Source organism: Dinoponera quadriceps, unplaced genomic scaffold, assembly GCF_001313825.1.
Source record: "Dinoponera quadriceps isolate SergipeBrazil2010 unplaced genomic scaffold, ASM131382v1 scaffold676, whole genome shotgun sequence".
In the NCBI taxonomy this organism is placed as follows: Eukaryota; Metazoa; Arthropoda; class Insecta; order Hymenoptera; family Formicidae; genus Dinoponera; species Dinoponera quadriceps.
The window spans coordinates 821,490-841,115 of NW_014554818.1; the positions used below are offsets into that span (position 1 = coordinate 821,490).

The 19,626-nt window shown below is 41.3% G+C and overlaps 1 protein-coding gene across 6 annotated transcripts in view; it reads right to left on the minus strand.

The window, feature by feature from the left end:
• LOC106742142 (tetraspanin-1) overlaps positions 1-19,626 on the minus strand; it is a 46,163-nt gene that overhangs the window by 18,465 nt on the left and 8,072 nt on the right. For all 6 annotated transcript variants that reach the window (XR_001374245.1, XR_001374244.1, XM_014614816.1 and 3 more), the window contains 2 exons: positions 7,449-7,537; positions 6,300-6,398 (listed from right to left, as the gene is read on the minus strand). Coding sequence is in view for 4 of the 6 variants with exons in the window: in XM_014614816.1 (XP_014470302.1) it covers positions 6,300-6,398; positions 7,449-7,508 (159 nt within the window). In the remaining 2 variants the exon portion in view is untranslated. The remainder of the gene's footprint in view (positions 1-6,299; positions 6,399-7,448; positions 7,538-19,626) is intronic.

Here is a 19,626-nt window from a genome sequence, read left to right on the forward strand (position 1 = left end):
GATTAAGTAAATTTTACCTGGACCAAATAATTATATTACTTGAACGTGGAAAAAAGTGCCATGTTCAAGTAATATTTACTTAATCCAAGTAAACATTTCCTAAAGAATATTGGAATAATTATTTACTTGAATCTTTTTTCCGTGTAGAAATTCCGACGTAGTGTTAGAAAACTCTTATTAGGAATTACGTTGCAATTTAGCGCTTAGAGCAAAAAGTTCAAGGCTTACTACACTTATTATGGATCCGGACTTATAATTATAAATGCCATATAAGTATTTTTCACCAGAATATTCAGACGTTGTCCTTTTCATGTTGCGCCACATAGAACGCAATATGATCTGAATCTCATTACAAACAGGTTATGTATAACAGAACCAAATACATTTCCTTACCAACTTGATTTTTTTTACAACACTCCGCTAGAATTTAAACATTCCATAATGCATGCGATCTTATAACATATCTTATGATATGTTATAAACGATAAACAAATATTGTATAAATTAAAGAATTCCTCTATTCTCGTGAATAAAAATTTATCATTATTATTATTCTTTTTTTTACCCGTATCGAGAGACAAGAGGAAATAACGCAGGTTGATACGAGATCGCAATTCCGTTCAATTATTTATAATAATTCGCGATCTCACGATCTCGGCGGATCTTTCTCTTTCTCCGGAGGTCGTAGACTTGTTCGTAAGGAACGCGTATCTCAACGGGGAAACGTCCGCTGCGTGTTACCCTTTCGCCGCTTGCAGAGAAACACATAAAATGAAAGCGGCCACTTTTACTTTTACGCGACGCGGTTCCGCCGCGTGATTCCGACGGAGAGCGAGATGCACGATACGAAAAATACAGGAAAAAGAGAGAAAGATGGACAGACGCAGATGCGACAGCGAGTAGTTCGCGAGAGAGGTGAAAATCGCGAGAGGAAGTAACGCGATCGACCGAGCATGTTCTCGACGCAATAACAATACTTGGACGAGAGCTTTGGCCCCGTGAAGCGGACCACGACGAAGCTGTGAGCCGCCGTTACTCCGTGATGGAGCACTCTGATCCTCCCACGCGTCGCGCTAATGTGACAACCAATCATCTCGTCAGCGACCAAGTACCGATAATTACGTTCTCGTTTCTCGTTCTCCCTGGCCTGCCCGCCTGGGCTGGCGTTTTACAGTACCTACGTCGTCCTCGGCGCGCTTAACGCGCGAGCAATCTGCCATTGATTTCGGTACTGCCGCCAAAGGGGTCCCGCGGCTCGCGGCTCGCCGTTCTTGCGACGATCTCTGTCGATTTGTTCGCATTAAACGAAACATAAAACCCCTGCGTGAGAAGAAAACACGAGGAGGGAAGAAAGCGGTGGATCTACGTGATGAGTACAGTGAGAAAAAAATATCTGCAAAAGTAAACAATTATTTGTTCAGTGAGGAGTACCGATAATATATTTGCTTAACACTAATGTTCACATTTTTACACTGAGAAAAAATTTCTTTCAAATGAGAAAATATTAATTTCCTTAAATCCGTAGCTGTTAATGAGAGAAATTATTTAATTTGTCCAAATAAAAAAATCTTTTTTTAGGTCTGAATAAATATATATCAGTACTTCCACGGAATAGATATTTTTTTTATTTTTTAGATATTCGTTCTCTCAATGTAGTTGTTTGAGTATAAACATGATGTTCGATCTGTACGATCGAATATATCACGAGTACCCGCGAGAATATTCGTGAAAAAGATCAGGATTTCAGAGAGTGCAACAATGCGTAATGATGAGTCGACTCGTACAAGGAAATTAGAGGCGAACGATCATATTTTTCGTATTTTCCTCGAAACTTATTTTTCATCAAGCTACTTACGATAACGGGTTATTGATAATTATAACACCGATACATGACATCAGATTGACGGGGGCGATATCTGGCAAGAAACTGGCGGACCCGAGGTTTTCCTCGCGCTTGCACCCACATTTGACCCACTTTCGACCGGTCTTTTTCCGCTGAATTAAAATTTCACATCGAAGAACTTTCTGGTCGCTTGTCTCTCAGCTGTTGATTCCTATCCTTATTTTTACCTTTACTTCGGTCATCCGTTATTACTTATCTTCCTTCTTCTTTATCGTTAATTCTTTCCATTTCTTTCAGCGTTCGCCGAGCGACGATAACTCAATGACGAACGGATCGAATTTAATGTACGATCAATTCGAGTGAGAATGGAGATACGGGTAACGGAATACGAGTTATTGCCGTAGAGAGCCCATCGTCGCCAATTCTTTGATAGTTCAATTACCTCGAAATAAGCGGTGTATATATAAATGGAGCACAGAGGCTTGTTATATTCCGTGCCTTCCAGCCGAAGAGTATACGATCGAGCCGAGATTTGTCGCGTGTCCAGCGTGTTCCTCGGACACGAGCGCTCGCTTCTGACGGCCGTGCGTACCCGAGTTTCATCATAATCATAAGGTGAAACCAGAACAGATGTTAATTGCCGAGTGATAAGCAGCCTCGAAACCGGTGCTACCCGTATTAGAAAGCGTCCGTTACGATACCGTCACCTTCTGGCTAATTAGTGACGCGCACTTTCTTACCCGCACGTACGTTTTTGTTTGAAATTGCTGAAAAAGTCTTCTCGTTGTTTTCCTCTCCTTTCTTTTTCGCTAAAAATCTCTCTGCTGCACGTATCGGCTGCTTTTTCGCGACGAGCAAGATATCGTTTCCTAGATTCGACAGGTCTCGCCTCGAGCAACGAAAAAGTCAAAATAAGGAAAAAGAATTTTATAGAAAAAAATTATTATGTATTTTATAGTATATTCTTCTATAAATTGTATATTATAGAAAAATATATCACAGAAGGATATATTATAAATTATTCGACCAGTTTTGTTTTTACAAAAAGTTGACCTGTCTTGTTACAGTATAATTATAAATGAGGATTAATGATCAAGTATGATTATTTATTTTGTTCTTACTAATGAAGAAAATAAAACTTGAAAATCCGGTCGTAGTTGTAGATAACGAATAAATTCTACTTGTGTTCGATTAGGATCGCGAATTCGATTTATTCGTGAAATTAGGGGGAGTCCGCTGAATCTCGTTCAACCTGTGCGTAGGGACGGTGCGAGAATAGAAAGAGGCAAGGCTATTCTATGCATATACGGGCACGTGATTGCGCCACTAAAAGACAACCAGAGACGTGCACGAGGGAGGAAAAGGTCTCGGAGTAGTAATTATTCGAAGGAAGTCGCTCTATTCCCTATTGTTCTTGTTAACCGCGCCGGTCTTTAAAGCGAGCCGCTCTCTTTTTACGTCTCTTCTCCTCGCCGTTTATAGAGTCAAGCACCTCGTTAAACGTAGATTACCTCGTATCTTTACACGGCTCATGGCGATTGTGTAATATGCACGATGCGCGCTGCATATAAGCATCTCTTTTAGATTTTCCGAAGATAAACACCAACACCTCGAAAATTACCTCTGTTAAGGGAAATTAACAGAAAACGTCATTCGTTTGAAGATGACTGCAAACGACCAGACCAACGGCGAGACTTGGGCGAAAAGAACCATATGGGTTCGCGTTTTTGCACGAAAAAACAAGATTAAATGAATTAACATGCCAATGAACGAGCCAGACACGTTTTGGTTGAGAAAAATAAAATTTCCGGTTCGTAAGAAGCAGAAATTCTGCTTCCTTCAACCAAAATGCTATTAACTCAACCAACCCATTTTCTCTGTGTTTTGTAGATCAAAAGTAGCTTCTGTCCCTAAGAAATTAGCTCCTTTGACCCGTATTAATTAATTAGGCATCCGTCTCGCCTTCCTTCGTAGTCACTGGCTCCCGAAGTCTCAAGCTTTTTCCCTCTCCTCGTGGAAAAAATAACAACAAACAACTCGGGAATTCAGAAAGAATACGCTTCGCGTGTCTCGCGTATCGACCCATCGACGTGTATATCCGTCGGGAAAATTACACACGTTAATACACGTGAGTCATAGCGACGCTAACGTATCGATAAGATATATACAATGACACGTTGCTTACGTACGTCACACAGCTCACGTTATACTTGCACATTATATTTACGATTCATCGCTTGTTCGTACGAGACAGAAGCTCATTACAACACGCAGATCGCGAAGGGAGCGTCTCATTGCTGACAAAAGCCACTTTGCGATCAGAAAGTACGTGAGATCAACTGACAATTTGCCTAACTCTGTTCATCGATAAGCAGTAGAGCAGTATGAGTATCACAAAGATCAGCACTGGCGAATGTCGAATCCGGTTTCGTTCGAGTCGACTAACCACGTTGTCGCACCCACCACAAAAAAAAAATTACGTAACATATTTATGAAATAATTACCGCGGTGGCGCGAGAGAAACTTAGAGTTACATAAACGACCAATTTTATAAGCACACGTGCGTGAGCTATTTTTTCTTTCTCCCCTCCACTCCTCCCTTCGAGTGTATCTCAATGTGAGACGGATCGGAAATAGTATGCCCTTATCTTTCAGTTTTCCACCGTGCAGTGACGGTCGTAAAGAGAAGTGACGATAAAACTGGCAACCGTGAAGCCGACTGAAATATGTAATCGCCGTTCTAAGGGCGGTGTTATGGCCATCAATTATCACGGTTTGTTTTATATCTCGGTCTGATTTCACGTTCCCGGTCGGGGCTACTTGTGCGGGCACACTTAGCACGCGACACATCGGCGTGACGCAACTCCGACGTGCTGATGGAAGATTAAAAATCTCGCGCGCGACAGCTCGAGCTTTCTGGGCGGTTTAACATGCCGTATAGGGTAACTCCGGTATATACGCCGCATCTAAGGGAAACTTAATTTATCAAGTATTATTTATCATGTTTAAGGCAAATGGACTATACAAATAAAAACTGTACATTGTCTACTACTATAAAAAAATTGGAAATACGAAATATTTGCTTTTTATATTTAACAGAAAAACTTTTAGAAACCTTTGTATCTTTGCCATGTGTCTCATAGGGGTGGGATATATACGGCTTATAAAAAATTTATAAATAATACTTATAAATATGACGTAAAATAATACAGTGACTTATAAAATGTGTACAAAAAGTTGATTGGGATGTAAGAATGAGAAATAAATATACGAAAAGCAATAGTAAAAGTAATTTGTAAATGTTTAACGTAAATAAAAATTCTGTCTTACTTAGTGCAATAACATTTGCAATATTTACTGTACAAACCAAATCCGAAATGTTTTTTTATAGAGTATCTGTATTGCGGCATAAATCCCGCACGCTAAAAATGCCGTATATCCCAAACAGGTGGAATATACGAGACATCAAAGCTTAACAAAAAATACAAGAGCTAAACTTGTGTATATATTTTGCTATATCTCATCCTTTAATATCCTTCTACACTTATATATCGCAAAATAATCATTAAGCCTTTCACATTCCCTACAGTAATCATTTCAAGCAGGTCGCAATATACGATTGCGCTACTTACATTGAGAAATCGATTTAATTCACGAGAGTTTCGTTAGTATTAAGAATAAAAAACGGAAATCATGATACAATACTAACATAACAAAAACATGTAACAAAGTGATTGCAAGTAAATTACTCCCATTTTTTTCCATTTTTTCTGACTTGTACGACGTAAATCCCCGCGCAGCATAAATATCTGAGTTACTCTATGCAGAGTGAGGTGATAACCATTATTAACATATCATCTTGAATGCCTTCGCAAAATAAAAATATTTAATTAACCACTGAATGAAGATGAAAAAAGTTTACATTTGTTCTCTGAATTTCTTAGAACAAAATCGGATTCTAAACAAGTGAAAAAAGGCAATATTTTCATCCGAAGCGATAGTAAAAATATTGCTGCCCGAAATCACCATTATGTTTCACTTAAGCTTAGAGATATAATTGAATTCTAACTCAATATGTGTGAATATTTCAATTGATTAGAGTGGATTTGCTTTTGTGAGTAGAATACATTAAATTCACTCTTTAGCTTCGACTGAAAATATTCTCACGCGACAATTCAGAACGGAGAATTCACTATACGAGTGAAAAATCGTTCAAATCCGGTGACTCAGCTGTCACTCTGCTTTTCGAGTGAAAGGCAGAGTTTGGACTTCACTCCAAGAAATTCCAAGAGAATACAGAAAGCATCCGAAATAGTGACTATCGGTATGTCAATGGAATTTTGGTTAGATAAATTGCTCTCCCCCTCCCATATCTCGAGGAGGTATTCAAAGAGATAATATCGATTGCCTCAGCCTGTATATTTTACATATCATTTCTCCGTGATGTAAAACTCACCAAGATGTCCGATTGGTCGAGTTTGCCGATCAAGTTGGTGAAGGAACTCCTGTCGGCGAAAAGCCAGATACCGACAGTCAACGCCGCTCCTCCGGCGATCTGCAAAGCACGAACTTAATGTTGGACGTCTCCGTTCTGCATCGCGGACTTCAAGGCTAAAGGAGGCAAGCCCGGTATTCTGCCCGGTGGCGAAGCAGCGGAATCGCGATTCATGCGATCGAAAAGTTTCACCTGCGATCGCTCTTCGCTCCGTAGCGGCCGTCTTGCGATTTTCCGTCGATTCGCTCGGAGATACCGCGTGACTCAACAACGGTGTGTCAGCGATGCAGCTGACGAAATTACCCAACGATATCTCAAGATCGCAGCTAATCGCGAAGAGACTTTGGCAGAGTTCAGATTTTTTCATCGCCGAGCAGTTTCATTTCCCTTAGCCTTCTTAAGATAATAAAAAGGTAAGCCCCCCTCCCTCACCCCCTCATTTCGACGGTTTTCCGATTCAATATTATTTCGTTGCAAGAGATCTGTCTTCGTAATTTTCAGCTCTACGTTCGGTCCAGGAGGTGCTCTCAACGTTAACAAAAAATTCTTCGAAATTGTTATACCATTAGAGCTAAAGAGCTTATATATTATTATTATTTATGTATTATTATTATTATTTATTAAATAAACGGAAAAATAGATATTTCCTTTGGAGAAATAATACGTAAGTAATCGCGCTTGCAAGACCCGCATAAGAATAAAAATTAATGTAGAAAGCTGAACTATATTTCAAAAACTAAGAATCTACTCAATCTAAGTATAGTTTGTTGTTTGATAAAATTTGCCTACCGAGATATGTTCACGTATTTATCTTCTTACGTCTTGAATGAACGAAGAGATATTTTTGTGACGGAAAACTCGAGGAAGCGGAGGGAATTCGTCGATAAACAGAAAATCCGCGAGAATGGACCACCATGAAAATCGTACAATGAACGTGCGCGGCACCATATGGTTCCTCAGACGAGGGTTCGAGCGAAATGCATTTACGCGATCGCGGCTGGTTGCGAGGTTGATAAATTATCAGCGGCGCGATCGCGGCGCGAAATGCAGACACGGCGGACTCCTTCGCGCTTGAAGTTACCACTGTAAAGACTCGCTGCATATACTCACGAAGAATATAAAGTTGAACAGGCAGAGGAAGTACTTGGCGCACTGCGATACACAGCCCATTTTGCGGCGCGGTGATTTCCCAATTGCACCTGCAACGAATCAATATATTCGTTAATTATTCGCAATGCGAACATATATCGGGAAATTCTAATAATATTAGTCCAATTAATGGCCTGCTGATAATAACATCTGCGTCAATACCGGGGATTTCGTGGTAAACGGTTTACATCGAGTACATAGTACACAGTGGAGAAAAGAGAACGGCACGAGATAAAAAAATATGCAGGATATCAAAACACTATGATTGAAAACTCGCCTGATAACGACTGATAATATTAGGTTGCGCGCGCAAAAGACGTTTCTCTCCGTTCATCAAATAAATCAGACGAAGGATAAAATTATTCGATTTTGAACACGGAGAAAAGTAATCTCTTGGCACAGAAAATTTTATGCTGTCGCAATGAAACCTGCCAGTTACATGGACAGCAAAATAATTTGTTAAGAATACCGATCGCTACTCTCGCTGGATTATTTCGCTGAATCTAACGCTAAATTAACGTGTTTGTCCTAAGGAACAAATTCATTCAGCAGAATATTTTCTGTCCTGGCGACAAAACTGTTTCCGCTCTGATTACGAATAATTCGCTAATTTGGTCGCGCCAGTTAGATTTTTATTATTGCCGCAACGAATGTGCAGCAGCAACGATTTCGCTACAACAGCGAGATCATTTTCTCCGTGAAGGATTAATAATTTTTACGAACAGAACGAATAACACCAACTCGATATTTTCTTAGACATCTAACGAGGACTTTCTGGTTTTCTTTTTACCGCCCGAACTTCCAACGAAAATTCAATCGAAAAATAACCAATTGTTTGCAATCAACCTAACAACACGTATCCTTCAAATCCAATAGCATCTAGAAATGTTGCAACGGCCAATAAGAGCTGCGCAGACTTCGACAGTTGCGATAAACAAAGTTTCTTGCGGTAACACTTCCGGTGTGACTGAATATCCGAGAGAACCCTGGATGCAAATTTATTTCATCCACCAGCGTCCTTCGTGAAAGCGCCTTTAAAGCCGACCAATCGTCGTCCGTGTGCTCGCATCGAACGTGCGCTTCGATGATTTACGCGTGATTTTGCGACAGTTAGACGCCCGGCGACGACCGGCTAATTAATGTGAGCGAGCGCGCGAATGTGGATCGTCGCGTGACGTGGGCGGAAAACAAAGAAGAAGAAAAAGAAGAGAGAATTGTCCGAATTAGACCAGGGAGCACGTTGCCAATCAGTCTCAAGGATGAGTGCTCTTCGTGCGCGTACAGACGTCTCGAATTGAGCCGGCTCGCAATTGGCGGCCGGCGCTACTTCGCGTACCCGGCCCGTCGGAATCGCGGATCGGCAATTACGGACACGATGAACGACGTATTATCGTGTCGCTGGAGCGATATCTGGCAGGTTTCGTGACGAGACCTCTTTTCTTCGCGATCTCGCGTACCTAAAGAAAGAGAGAGAGAGAGAGAGAGAAAGAGAAGCAACATTTATTTTGCGCTCTGGGAAGAAAATTACCCCCCAAGCGCATTAAAATACATTAGTTTGCGTTTAGATATAAGTTATTTGAAACTGAAACTCTAAAATGATAGTACACACGTAGGTACAATCAATGTTATAAATAAAAACCTTGCGTGATACAATACAAAGTTCAAAATCCGATGTGTCTGAAAGATATGCGACAAGAATGACGAATCGAAATAATAAAAAAAAACCGAAAAAATACTCATTTCAATACAAGTCAAATACACGCGCGCGCGCGTGAAAGAGAGAGAGAGAGAGAGACGATCGACGACGAAGATCCCGTCGACATCGCCGTTCCAGTTGCGCAGCTTCTAGAAGCAGGCCGGAATAGAGATCGGCAACACTGGGAAGAACCACGGGAAAGCCTTGATCGAGCGACCCAGTATCGAATATCCAGATCACGGTTCTTGTTACTGCACGAGGATTCATCCCCCCGCGACGTCTCGCATCGTCTCGCGTTGCTTCGATACGGTAGCAGCGGTATCGAATGCAGCGGACCGTCGTCGCTGTTGCTGGTGCTGCTCGTTTAACTGCCGCTGGTTTCCCCGCCGGGCTCGCGATCCTTGGTAGAATTCGAACGAAAAATTCGCGCGAATCACGCGCACGAACGCGGCTGTAGACGGTTCCAGCTTCCGATTCCGGCGAACATTTCGATCGGAATCAAAGATCGATTCGTGACGTCCGAGCGTTCGCGAAATCACTCGGAGAGCTCGAGTGGCGAGTGGAATTCGCGTGTAAACGGCGAAAAGTAAACAGCTTCGGTTTGCTTGCTTCCTGCATCTTTCCCTTCGGTTCCTTTCACGTTCGGAACCAATTCGAGGAACTGTCCGGATCGCACCGGCCGTCCGAACAATTCCAGCAGCAGTCGTTAGCGCGACAAGTACGACTCGCTCGAGACTCGTCCAAGTTTTATCCCGCTGATGGGCGGGAGAGAGCGCTTTTCTTGGTACCTCGGGCGACAGGGGACGTCGAGAAAATCCAACGTAGGAGGCGAGAACGTTAGCTCTCTCCTTCTCTCTCCTGCAGCGTCCCGCGGGGCTTCCGCTCCTGGAAATCGATGACGGCCATCCAGGACGAGAAGCATCCAGTGCGCGCGGCCTGATACGGGAAGGAGTCAACGACACGCGGAAAATTGGATCACCCGATAGCGCGCGCGAGCACGAGAGAAAGAGAGAGAGAGAGAGAGAGAGATGCTGGGTTCCAGGTCAGCGGGTCGACACGCCGCGCGCCGAATCGGGCTCGGACTTTTTCCTCCGTTTCTCTTAGCTTCGCGGTATCTCGCGAAAAGCCGGGCTCTCTCATGTCAATTGAAAGATGAGATGAGATGCAAGCCGTCTCGCTGGTATTTGCGACGTTTATTCGACGCCTCCGTCCCGCCGGTAAGTGCGGTGGCGTTACGTGAGAACATTAAGAAAGAGAGAGAGAGAAACGTCGGGAAAGCCTACATGGACCACGTGGAATAACGACGAATACGCGACGCAAGTGTGTGTGTATGCAGGGAAAAAAATCTGCAACTGAATAGAAATAGCCAGATGAGAACTCGATGACAAGGAACGATTATCTCTATTACCGCGACTGAGAACATTCGTGTGAATACTCAGTTGTATCAAGAGGATGCCACACTTGAAAACTTTATCGAGAGAGAATACTGATTTCTTTCCGCAAAGTTTACGCTTTGTTGGTCGCGCAGAATTATAAATACTTTCACACAGTGAAGGTACGAGCGAAAATTAATTGCAACGTTGCCTCAGTATGTGACGAAAATGACTAAAAATTTCAAAGTGACATCTCTAGTTATCAGTCAGGATAAATATTTACCCGATACAGAAATATTTTGTAGCTTGTGCGCACTGAATGCTCCGATCAAGAAAATTTCAAAAAATATTTCTATACTTTTCCAATAAAGACCTACAAAAGTAGCAGAAAAATTTTGCAGAAAAATTTTCACGCACCTTGGTTAGACTTATCGCATTCGCATTTATATCGCGTTTATACTTACATAAGATTCATATGCACAAGAAATATAAGAAGAGTGACGTGTCATAACAGTGTTTATGTAACATAATATTTTGAGAATCCCTCCTACGTTATTGACTCTTATCGAGTTCCTCATCGACTTTGACATCTCCTTAAAACTTGGTTAAGACAACTAAAAGCGGCTGATTGAATAGAAACTTCATACAGAAATCTTTCCCGTTACTACAACCGAGTTTTCACCTGATTCCCAGAAAACGGGAAATTCAGTTACGCTAACGGTATTTTTGCCGTGTGAAGCTGATATTCCGCAGGGATTTTCAAGCGGCCGGTCAATCTGGACATTTCGAGCTCAAACGATGTAACACGTTAACTGCCAAGCTGCTTTTCACAGATTATGCCGAAAACTCAATGAAAATTCGAATAATTGAAGTTACGGTGAAATAAATATACTGCTGGCTTTAGCAGCTTCCTATTGGTCACATATTTAATCCACGATGCGAAATATAAAGCTGATATTCCGCAGAATTGTCAGGCGACCGGTCTGAAAACTCAAATTTAGAGCTCGAACGAGGCAATACGTTATTAAGCTGATTTTCACAGATTGTGCTGAAGCTCAATGGAAATTCGAATGATCAAAGTTACGGCGAAATAAATACATTTCCTGATGCATATGTTTGTTATCTGACTTTGCAGCAATTTCCTATTGGTTGCATATTTAATCCCTGGCAAATGCGAAACCGATATTTCGGAAAATTTTCAAACAAGCAATTTCGAATTTGAACGAAGTAACACGTTGACTGTAAGGTAAGCTTTTCATAGATTGGTTCAAGGCTCAGATTCAAAATATTCGATAAAGTTAATTAAGTACGAATAATTATGCTTTATGCATAAATTAATGAAAAAGATAATCGCGACCATTTGTGACCTCTAGCAGTAGTGAACGTGTTAACGACGTTATAAGACTCATTATTGTATTTTCGGTCACATCAAGAGAGCTACTCTTAAATTTAATATTTATCAAGCAAAATTATGTCTGCATATTTCTATTTCATTATCTAAATAAATAAGAATAAATGTCAATTTAGTACAAAGTTGAGGTAAACATATATAATACTAACATAACATCACAAATACAAAAATATTATTTTTTATTTTTCTCATTAATAATATATTTATGCATCAGTTAATCTAATAGAGATGCGCAGATAACAGAAAAGGCTATATAAGTATTTAAATATGTGTATATATACATATATGTGTATATATATTATGAACTTATATATATTATGAACTTAATACTGCTATATTTTCAAAACAAAATGGCCAATAATTTTGAACTTTGTGTATAATGTCTGCATATTAGTCTTTAATATCATGGTAGTTTTTCATCATACAATCTTGTTTTCATTTTAAAAAATATTAAAATAGGAATTAAAAATCATCAATTTCAGTTGCAAATATCTCAATTTCGGGATCAATCTTTCTAATTGCACGAGCAATTAGATAATATTTCAATATATACGTACAAATTTCATCGAATTCTTATCAAACTCATTTCGCTTTACAACCTCCATAAGTTGTTCGGAGAGTCAAGCTGGTGTATTGGCGAATCGACCGGGGAGATACCTGGGAAGAACGCGAGAAGATCTCGCCTCTTCTATGCAACTCCGAATTAGGCCGATCTGGAACGAACGCGACCTTATCTTCGCCCATTTCCCGTAGAATAGCGCGAGCGATGGATCCGCGCGACGCCTTGTATAGGCACAATCAATGCGTTGCTGCGCACAACAGACACGCGACGCGCTGTGAATGCCACGCGCGCGTTAAGCGTCTCTCTCTCTCTCTCTCTTGCTCGCCGTGGTGGTGAACTGCGTCGCGAGATTTCAAGGTAAACCTATTCCGTCATGCATGTTAATGATTACCGGTAATAGCGTTGCGCGCGTATTACGATAGTAATTATTATAACGCGCGCGCGCGCGCATGGCGGCGATGGCACGTGCGAACAACGGTGGTCGGAAAAAAAAGCGAGAAAAAGGAGGACTTCTCGTTGAACTCTCCGGCAAAAACGTATCCTTAGGTCACCGTGAGAGCGTCAAACGTAAACGGGCAACAAGACCACTTTGCTTGCATGTGATATTAACGATTTATACGACACGCGCTCTTCGGCGGATCATCTCGGATGAATCATCCGTATCAAAAAGGGACGCGGATCGCGCATAAGTCAAGCTGCCATAATCGTACGCTCTGGTCGATTTTTTCACAATTAATCTGTTGAATGAAATTATCTAGAGATTTCTCCGGAAAATTGCGTGTATACGATGACAGATTTTAAGATACATCGTCACAGTGACATATGTCGAATCGGTCATTTATCATTTTCCGTCGGTGTCGGTGAAACGAAAGATCGTCATTGTAGAAGTAAACCGGACATTCGAACATATTGGACTTCGCGTCGCTTTGGTACTACGTGTAAAGCCGGTTCCACATGACGTGGCAAATGTCGGCGAACGTTGGCAATTATATTGATAATATATGTTGTATGTGTGCATTTTTTGTATATTGTTATATTACGTATGGTTATGTTTGCCCAACATTCACAGAGAGAAAGATTTCTATGGATTTAATAAAATTTCTTTAAAATTGAAACAAATTTGTCTCTTGGAATAGAGCAGGCAAACGAGAATGTTTGATTCAACAAACAGGATTGTCTGATTACTCAAACAATATCTTTACATCAAATAACATATTTCTTTTGTACTTTCATCCAAACATTACAGTGGTTGTCATAAATAACTAAATTACTCGAAAGAAATAACACTATGCTAGAAAAACGTTAAAGAACTTCGTCTCGGTGGGAGACAACATTTAACATATGAAAATAATTAATAATTAATAATTTTTATTAAAAACCAAATATTATTTCCTCTAAATAACACTGTTTTTCCTATGAAACAATGTGGTTTACTCCAGTGAAACGACAATATTTTCATACAAACAAAACGATTTTAATATTAAACGATGATGTTTATACATTAAACACACCAAACACACCAAACAAACGCGCATACTAAATCCAAAGCTATTTCTCTATGCACGTTATCAGTATAACTGTCAGTGTTCGCCTACATTTGCCACGTCGTGTGGAGCCGGCTTGAAGGAACATCACGGCATTGAACAGGCACGTTATTGATGTATCGCATTTAATCGACCTTTACCCACTTATTTTTATATCTCTCCTCCCTTCTTCTTCGAAAAAATAATCGTTAATATCAAAACGCGCGCTTAGATCTCGCGTAAAAAGCTGCGCTTCTCTCGCGGTTGATATCGCGGCTTTTTTGTTTTATTCAGACCCTCGCGAGCTCTTGCGTGATTACCCGCCAGAAATAATAAGTGAAACAAACGCGGTTCTTAAAAGCAAAAGCAACGGTATACGTTATGCGACGCGCGCGTTCATTCATGTGTGTTGCGCTTGGTCGAAAAATCTCCTCGCTCGCCAGGGCTATACGCGCGCGCACTTTCACCGGCAACGAATGCAACCGCACTTGTTCGCCGCCTGCGGAATCGATAAAAATCACGCGATTGCCCGATCGCGCGAGTAAAATTTACGTAAGCGCCGTAACCCGTTCCTCCGTACTGCAGTAACAGCCGAAGCGAAATATTCGTGAATTAAACGACGCTGAGATACACGCGCACTTACGTAGTAACGAGTTAATATCGCATAATTCAACAGCGCGCGCGCACGCGGAACAAAGAACACTGAAAACGGAAGATCAAACTGATAAGTAACCCAACTCATTCTACCACTTTTCACCGCGCGCTCGAGACGATGAAAGATGAACAAACGAACCTTTCGTAGTATTATTCGCCTCTTTCAATTCTTTGATACATAGAGTGGGGCAATAACTGTTAACATCTTGAATATCTCTGAAATGTGAGAGAAATATATCGAACAAAGAAATTGGCACCGATGCCAATGGCCATCGCTTCGAATATCTTCTACGAACGCCAATATTTTTTCTCCTCATTTAGACATTAACAAGATATTTTTGTTGTTGTTTTTCTTTTATTTTACTGTCTCACTCTGTATATAAGAGATATAAAGTGATAAAATTCGCCGCAGGCTGCTCCCGCAGGGTCAAAAACGGAGAGGATGTGTGTGGGGGCAAGTCGATCAAGAAATTCTCACGAATATTACGATACTAAGCGGGTATGTGTGTAGGAGGTAAAAGGGTGTGCGGTTACGGTGCGGCTTCTCACGACACAATGACGGCGGATCATCGCAGCGTGCAATCAACACACGCATACTTACGCGATATCGCGTGCACGGCTTGCTCACGACTTTACATAACTCGATGCGTCTCGTGTGCGTATCGGGAGAGTTTAAAAAAAACCCGCCCTTTGTTTGTTGTAAATCGCGAAGCTTTCGCGCGGCAACGTATCGTTCCGAGATCAACGCGTTTCAACGTGAGAATTAACGAGGGTTGAGCGACAGGGAAGCGTCGAAAAAAAGAAGAAGGTCGATTTCTCAGCCGGCCCATTCCGTAATTTTTTAGTGCACGCGTCATGACCATAACGTGTTTTTTAATGCACGCGTTATGACCGTAACGTATGCGTTACGCACCGTCGCGCAGACATAACGCATAACACAATAGCCGCGTCACGAGGTTTAACGACAACGATATCGCGGTTCGAAGTTACAGAATCAGCCTGCAGAAATTCCCGACACTCATCGGAAAATTAATGAAAATAACGCGAATATCTTTGTATTGGAATGTCAGAAAGAACAGAAACACAATGGCTCATTTTTCGCAGCATCGCAATCACCATTCCGTACATGCGATCCCGCAAAGTACACAATTGTGTCTATAATTGTGGTTTCCAGCCATTTAAAAACGCCATTTAAATTTCAGATTTTAATTCAACGTCCCGTCATCGCATGTCCCCAGCGGAAGATAAGTATCGGTCAACGTAGCGGAAAATGTCTTCGTTGTCGTCCATGAACGTATTCTCGCGTTAGTTACTTTCGCGAGTTCGGGATTTCTGCCTTTCTACCTTGTGTCTCTCTTAATGAATTCGCCGATCTAGAATATTGTATAGGTTAACTCCGGTATTTACGCCGCAGAAGTCAGAGAAAATAGAAAGAGTGGGAGTAATTTACCCACAACCACTCTGTCAAATGCCTTTATGTTACGTTAATATTATGATTTCAGTTTTTGCTGTCAATATTAATGAAATCCTCGCGAATTGAATCGATTGCTCAATGTAGTAAGTAGCGCATATATTACGACCTGCTTAAAATAATTATTATACGGAATGTGAAAAACTTAATAATTATTTTGCGATATGGTTTGCGAAGTGTAGAAGAATATTAAAGGATAGAATATAGCAAAATGCACATACAAGCTTAGCTATTATATTCTTTGTTTAGCTTGATATCTTATATATTCCACCTGTTTGAGATGTACGGCATTTTTAGCATGCGAAATTTATGCCGCAGTATAGACGCTCTGTAAGAAAACATTTCGAGTTTGATTTATATAGTAAACATTGTAAATGTTATTGCATTAACGTCTGTAAAACAGAATTTTTACTTATGTTAAACATTTATAAATTACCTTTACTATTACTTTTCGTATATTTATTTCTCATTCTTACATCCTAATTAATTTTTTACACACATTTTATAAATTACTGTTTTATTATTGTTGTGTTATTTTACTGTTGTATTATTTTACGTCTTATTTATAAGTATTATTTGTAAATTTTGTATAAGCCGTATATTCCTCCCCTACGAGATACATGGCAAAAATACGATATAGGGTTTCTAAAAGTTTTTCTGTTAAATATAAAAAGTAAATATTTTGTATTGCCAATTTTTTAAATAGTAGTAGACAGTATACAGCTTTTATTTATATAATTCATTTGCCTTAAATATAATATATAATATTTGATAAATTAAGTTTTCTTTAGATATGGCGCATATACCGAAGTTACTCTAAACGAAACATGACTTTCGAGGCGTTTTACTCAAAGAGAACGAACGGAGGGATTAACGAACGAACGAACGAACGAACAAACGAACGAACGAACGGATGGATGGACGGATGGACGGACGAGCAAGCGAGATACTCGGCAGCTCCGGCTGTTACTCGGTATAATAGCTTCCTGATTACTCCACGAGGCGCTCAGCTGATTTCCGTCGTGTGCGAGCCATAGTGCGAACTGCAACCTCCGCAAACCGATTAACCCTTTGAGAAGGGCATATTTTTTCGGAAATAAAACATTAGAAGAAAAAGAAGAAAAGAGATCATTCCATCGGAATGTGTCGATTTCAAAATCGGCCCGAGTATCTGTTATTCGAAAGTAACACGGATAACAGACACGCACGTTCAGTGTATACTACTCTCGGTTGTAAAGAGCCTCAAGTCAACAGGTCGTAAAAATATTTTCCCTTCCATCAAGCGCACGCAACAACGTGCCTATTCGTTACGCAATATTCGCGTCCGTGATACCGCCGTATCTGTCCGTGTGTTCGAGACCAAGATAATTACTTATTATTTACTCGGAATCGCAGCGTTTGTTTTACTCATTTCGCGAGCACGTATACCGAATTTACGCGATATTATCGATATTCGTAGCATGCGCGCGCGTGTGCGCGAAACTCCTTCGGAAATCAGATAATAAAAATGCAACAATTGAGAGCAGATGCATCCCGCTCACGAGCAGGTGCAACGGGAGCGCGACGTAAGAGAAAAAAAAAGCAGCGAGGAGGAAAGGAGGAAAAAAAGAGGCACATTAAAAAGGCGCAGGGCGGTCTCCGGTGGTCGGAATGTGGTTTCGACGCGGATACAACGGGCGGAGGAGGAGCGGGGGAGGAAGAGAAGGGCGAGAGGAGGAGACAGACGGGTGCTGTTGGAGAGAACGGGAAGGCACGATTGGAAGCACTCGTCGTATAATCCCTTTTTCCTCCCTGTCTTTCGTCCCCGATATGTTCCTTTTTTTTTAAAAGGATCGCGAGGATGTATCGGGGGATGTATCGGGGGAAATAAATCAACAAGCGAATCGTCCTTCGAAGTATTTGAGATTCCGCCGAGATCGACGGCGAAAAGGGAACATCGGAACAGGTTGAGTGCTCAGCAGCCCAACCCTTTCTTCTGCGCGTGTGAAGTTTCGCAACTGCTCGTCTAACGGGACTCGCTCTTCCTCGGCCTCGACTCTTCTCTCTCTCTCTCATGGCTATTCAAACGCGTCCACATCGATGTCGCATGGGTGGCACGCAACAACGTTACTTTCTTCGCACTTCCCTTTGAATTGTTCTCCCTAGGAAAATATGCACACCTCGCGCGGTCTCGAGGATAATGACTCGTTACGCCGTTCGCAACACTCAATGTGCGATACGGTTATTCTCTTCGATAGTATCTGCATTTGAATAACCGAGGCGTGAGAGAAATTTAAAGACGTTGAATAAGTGCGACAATTAAGTCGTCTTTGTCGTCGAGATCGAACGTTGTTCCCCAGAGAGGAGAAGAACGGGAGGGAGGGGAGATCACGTCAGGAAGGTCCTTGTTGATATGGGACCTCTTTCGCTGAAAATCAAATTTGGAGCCCGGATATTTTGAGAAGGCTGACGATGGCTCGTATCCCGATAGTTTCTACACCCGCTGCGAGGAGAGAGACGCAGACCGTCGAACCCGAAAGGCTTTGGAATTCCGATAACGATCTTCAGCTATCGATCAAGCACTTTCTCTCTCTTTCTCTCTCTCGGCAAAGTTCACTTGTCTCGCCGTACCAAATAATTTCCACGGGAATTTCTGGTTTACTTATCAAAGCGCTCGAGCGCTCGGCTTAACGGTCGATTATTCTTTACCCAGGAATAGATCCAACGAGATGTGGAAGGTTGCGTAGTAAGTACTTTATCGCCTCGTTAATAAAACCTCCGCACCATAGTATTCGACGCGGAAGCGATAAAAGTTCTCCGGCAATTGTAGCAATTAAAACCTGGACGAAAGGTTCGAACGTACAAGCAGTTCGAAGTGGAAGTGTTCCAGCTTCAAATTCGTGGTCGATCGGTACGGTGCCGGAAGACTCCGATTGTTCGATATTATAGCTCGAACACTGATGGAAATTCCGATGAAAACAATACTCGTTGCAAACAAGAAGCAAGTCACTTCTTGGTCGTCCCTTCTCATCTCGTCTGTACTTCGTCAAGTTTCAACAATTCGAGAGCCGCGTTCAACAAATATATCTTCCGATAGACGGGAGAACAACTTAACACGTTGACTGCCACACAAATCTTCGTTAGTTACTTCAATACTCAATTAAAGTATAAACCACCGAAGATACGGTTAATAAATGTAAGTCACGATGTATGTATTCGCCAGCTCGTTTTATCCGCTACCTATCTAATTCATTGTATGCAATCGGTTACGTTTTATACGTTATATATTTTATAATTAGTGTGCGATATTAGTTGCAGCGATATTATAGTCAAAGGTCCTTGGTGAGTCTGCATGACATGAGTCAATGCGTTAACGTTCTCTAAGATCTCGAAATCCGGACTGTATTCTTATTTACTGATTTTTAATTGAAAGAGGCCAATAAGAGCGCTGATAAGTATAATTACGAGAT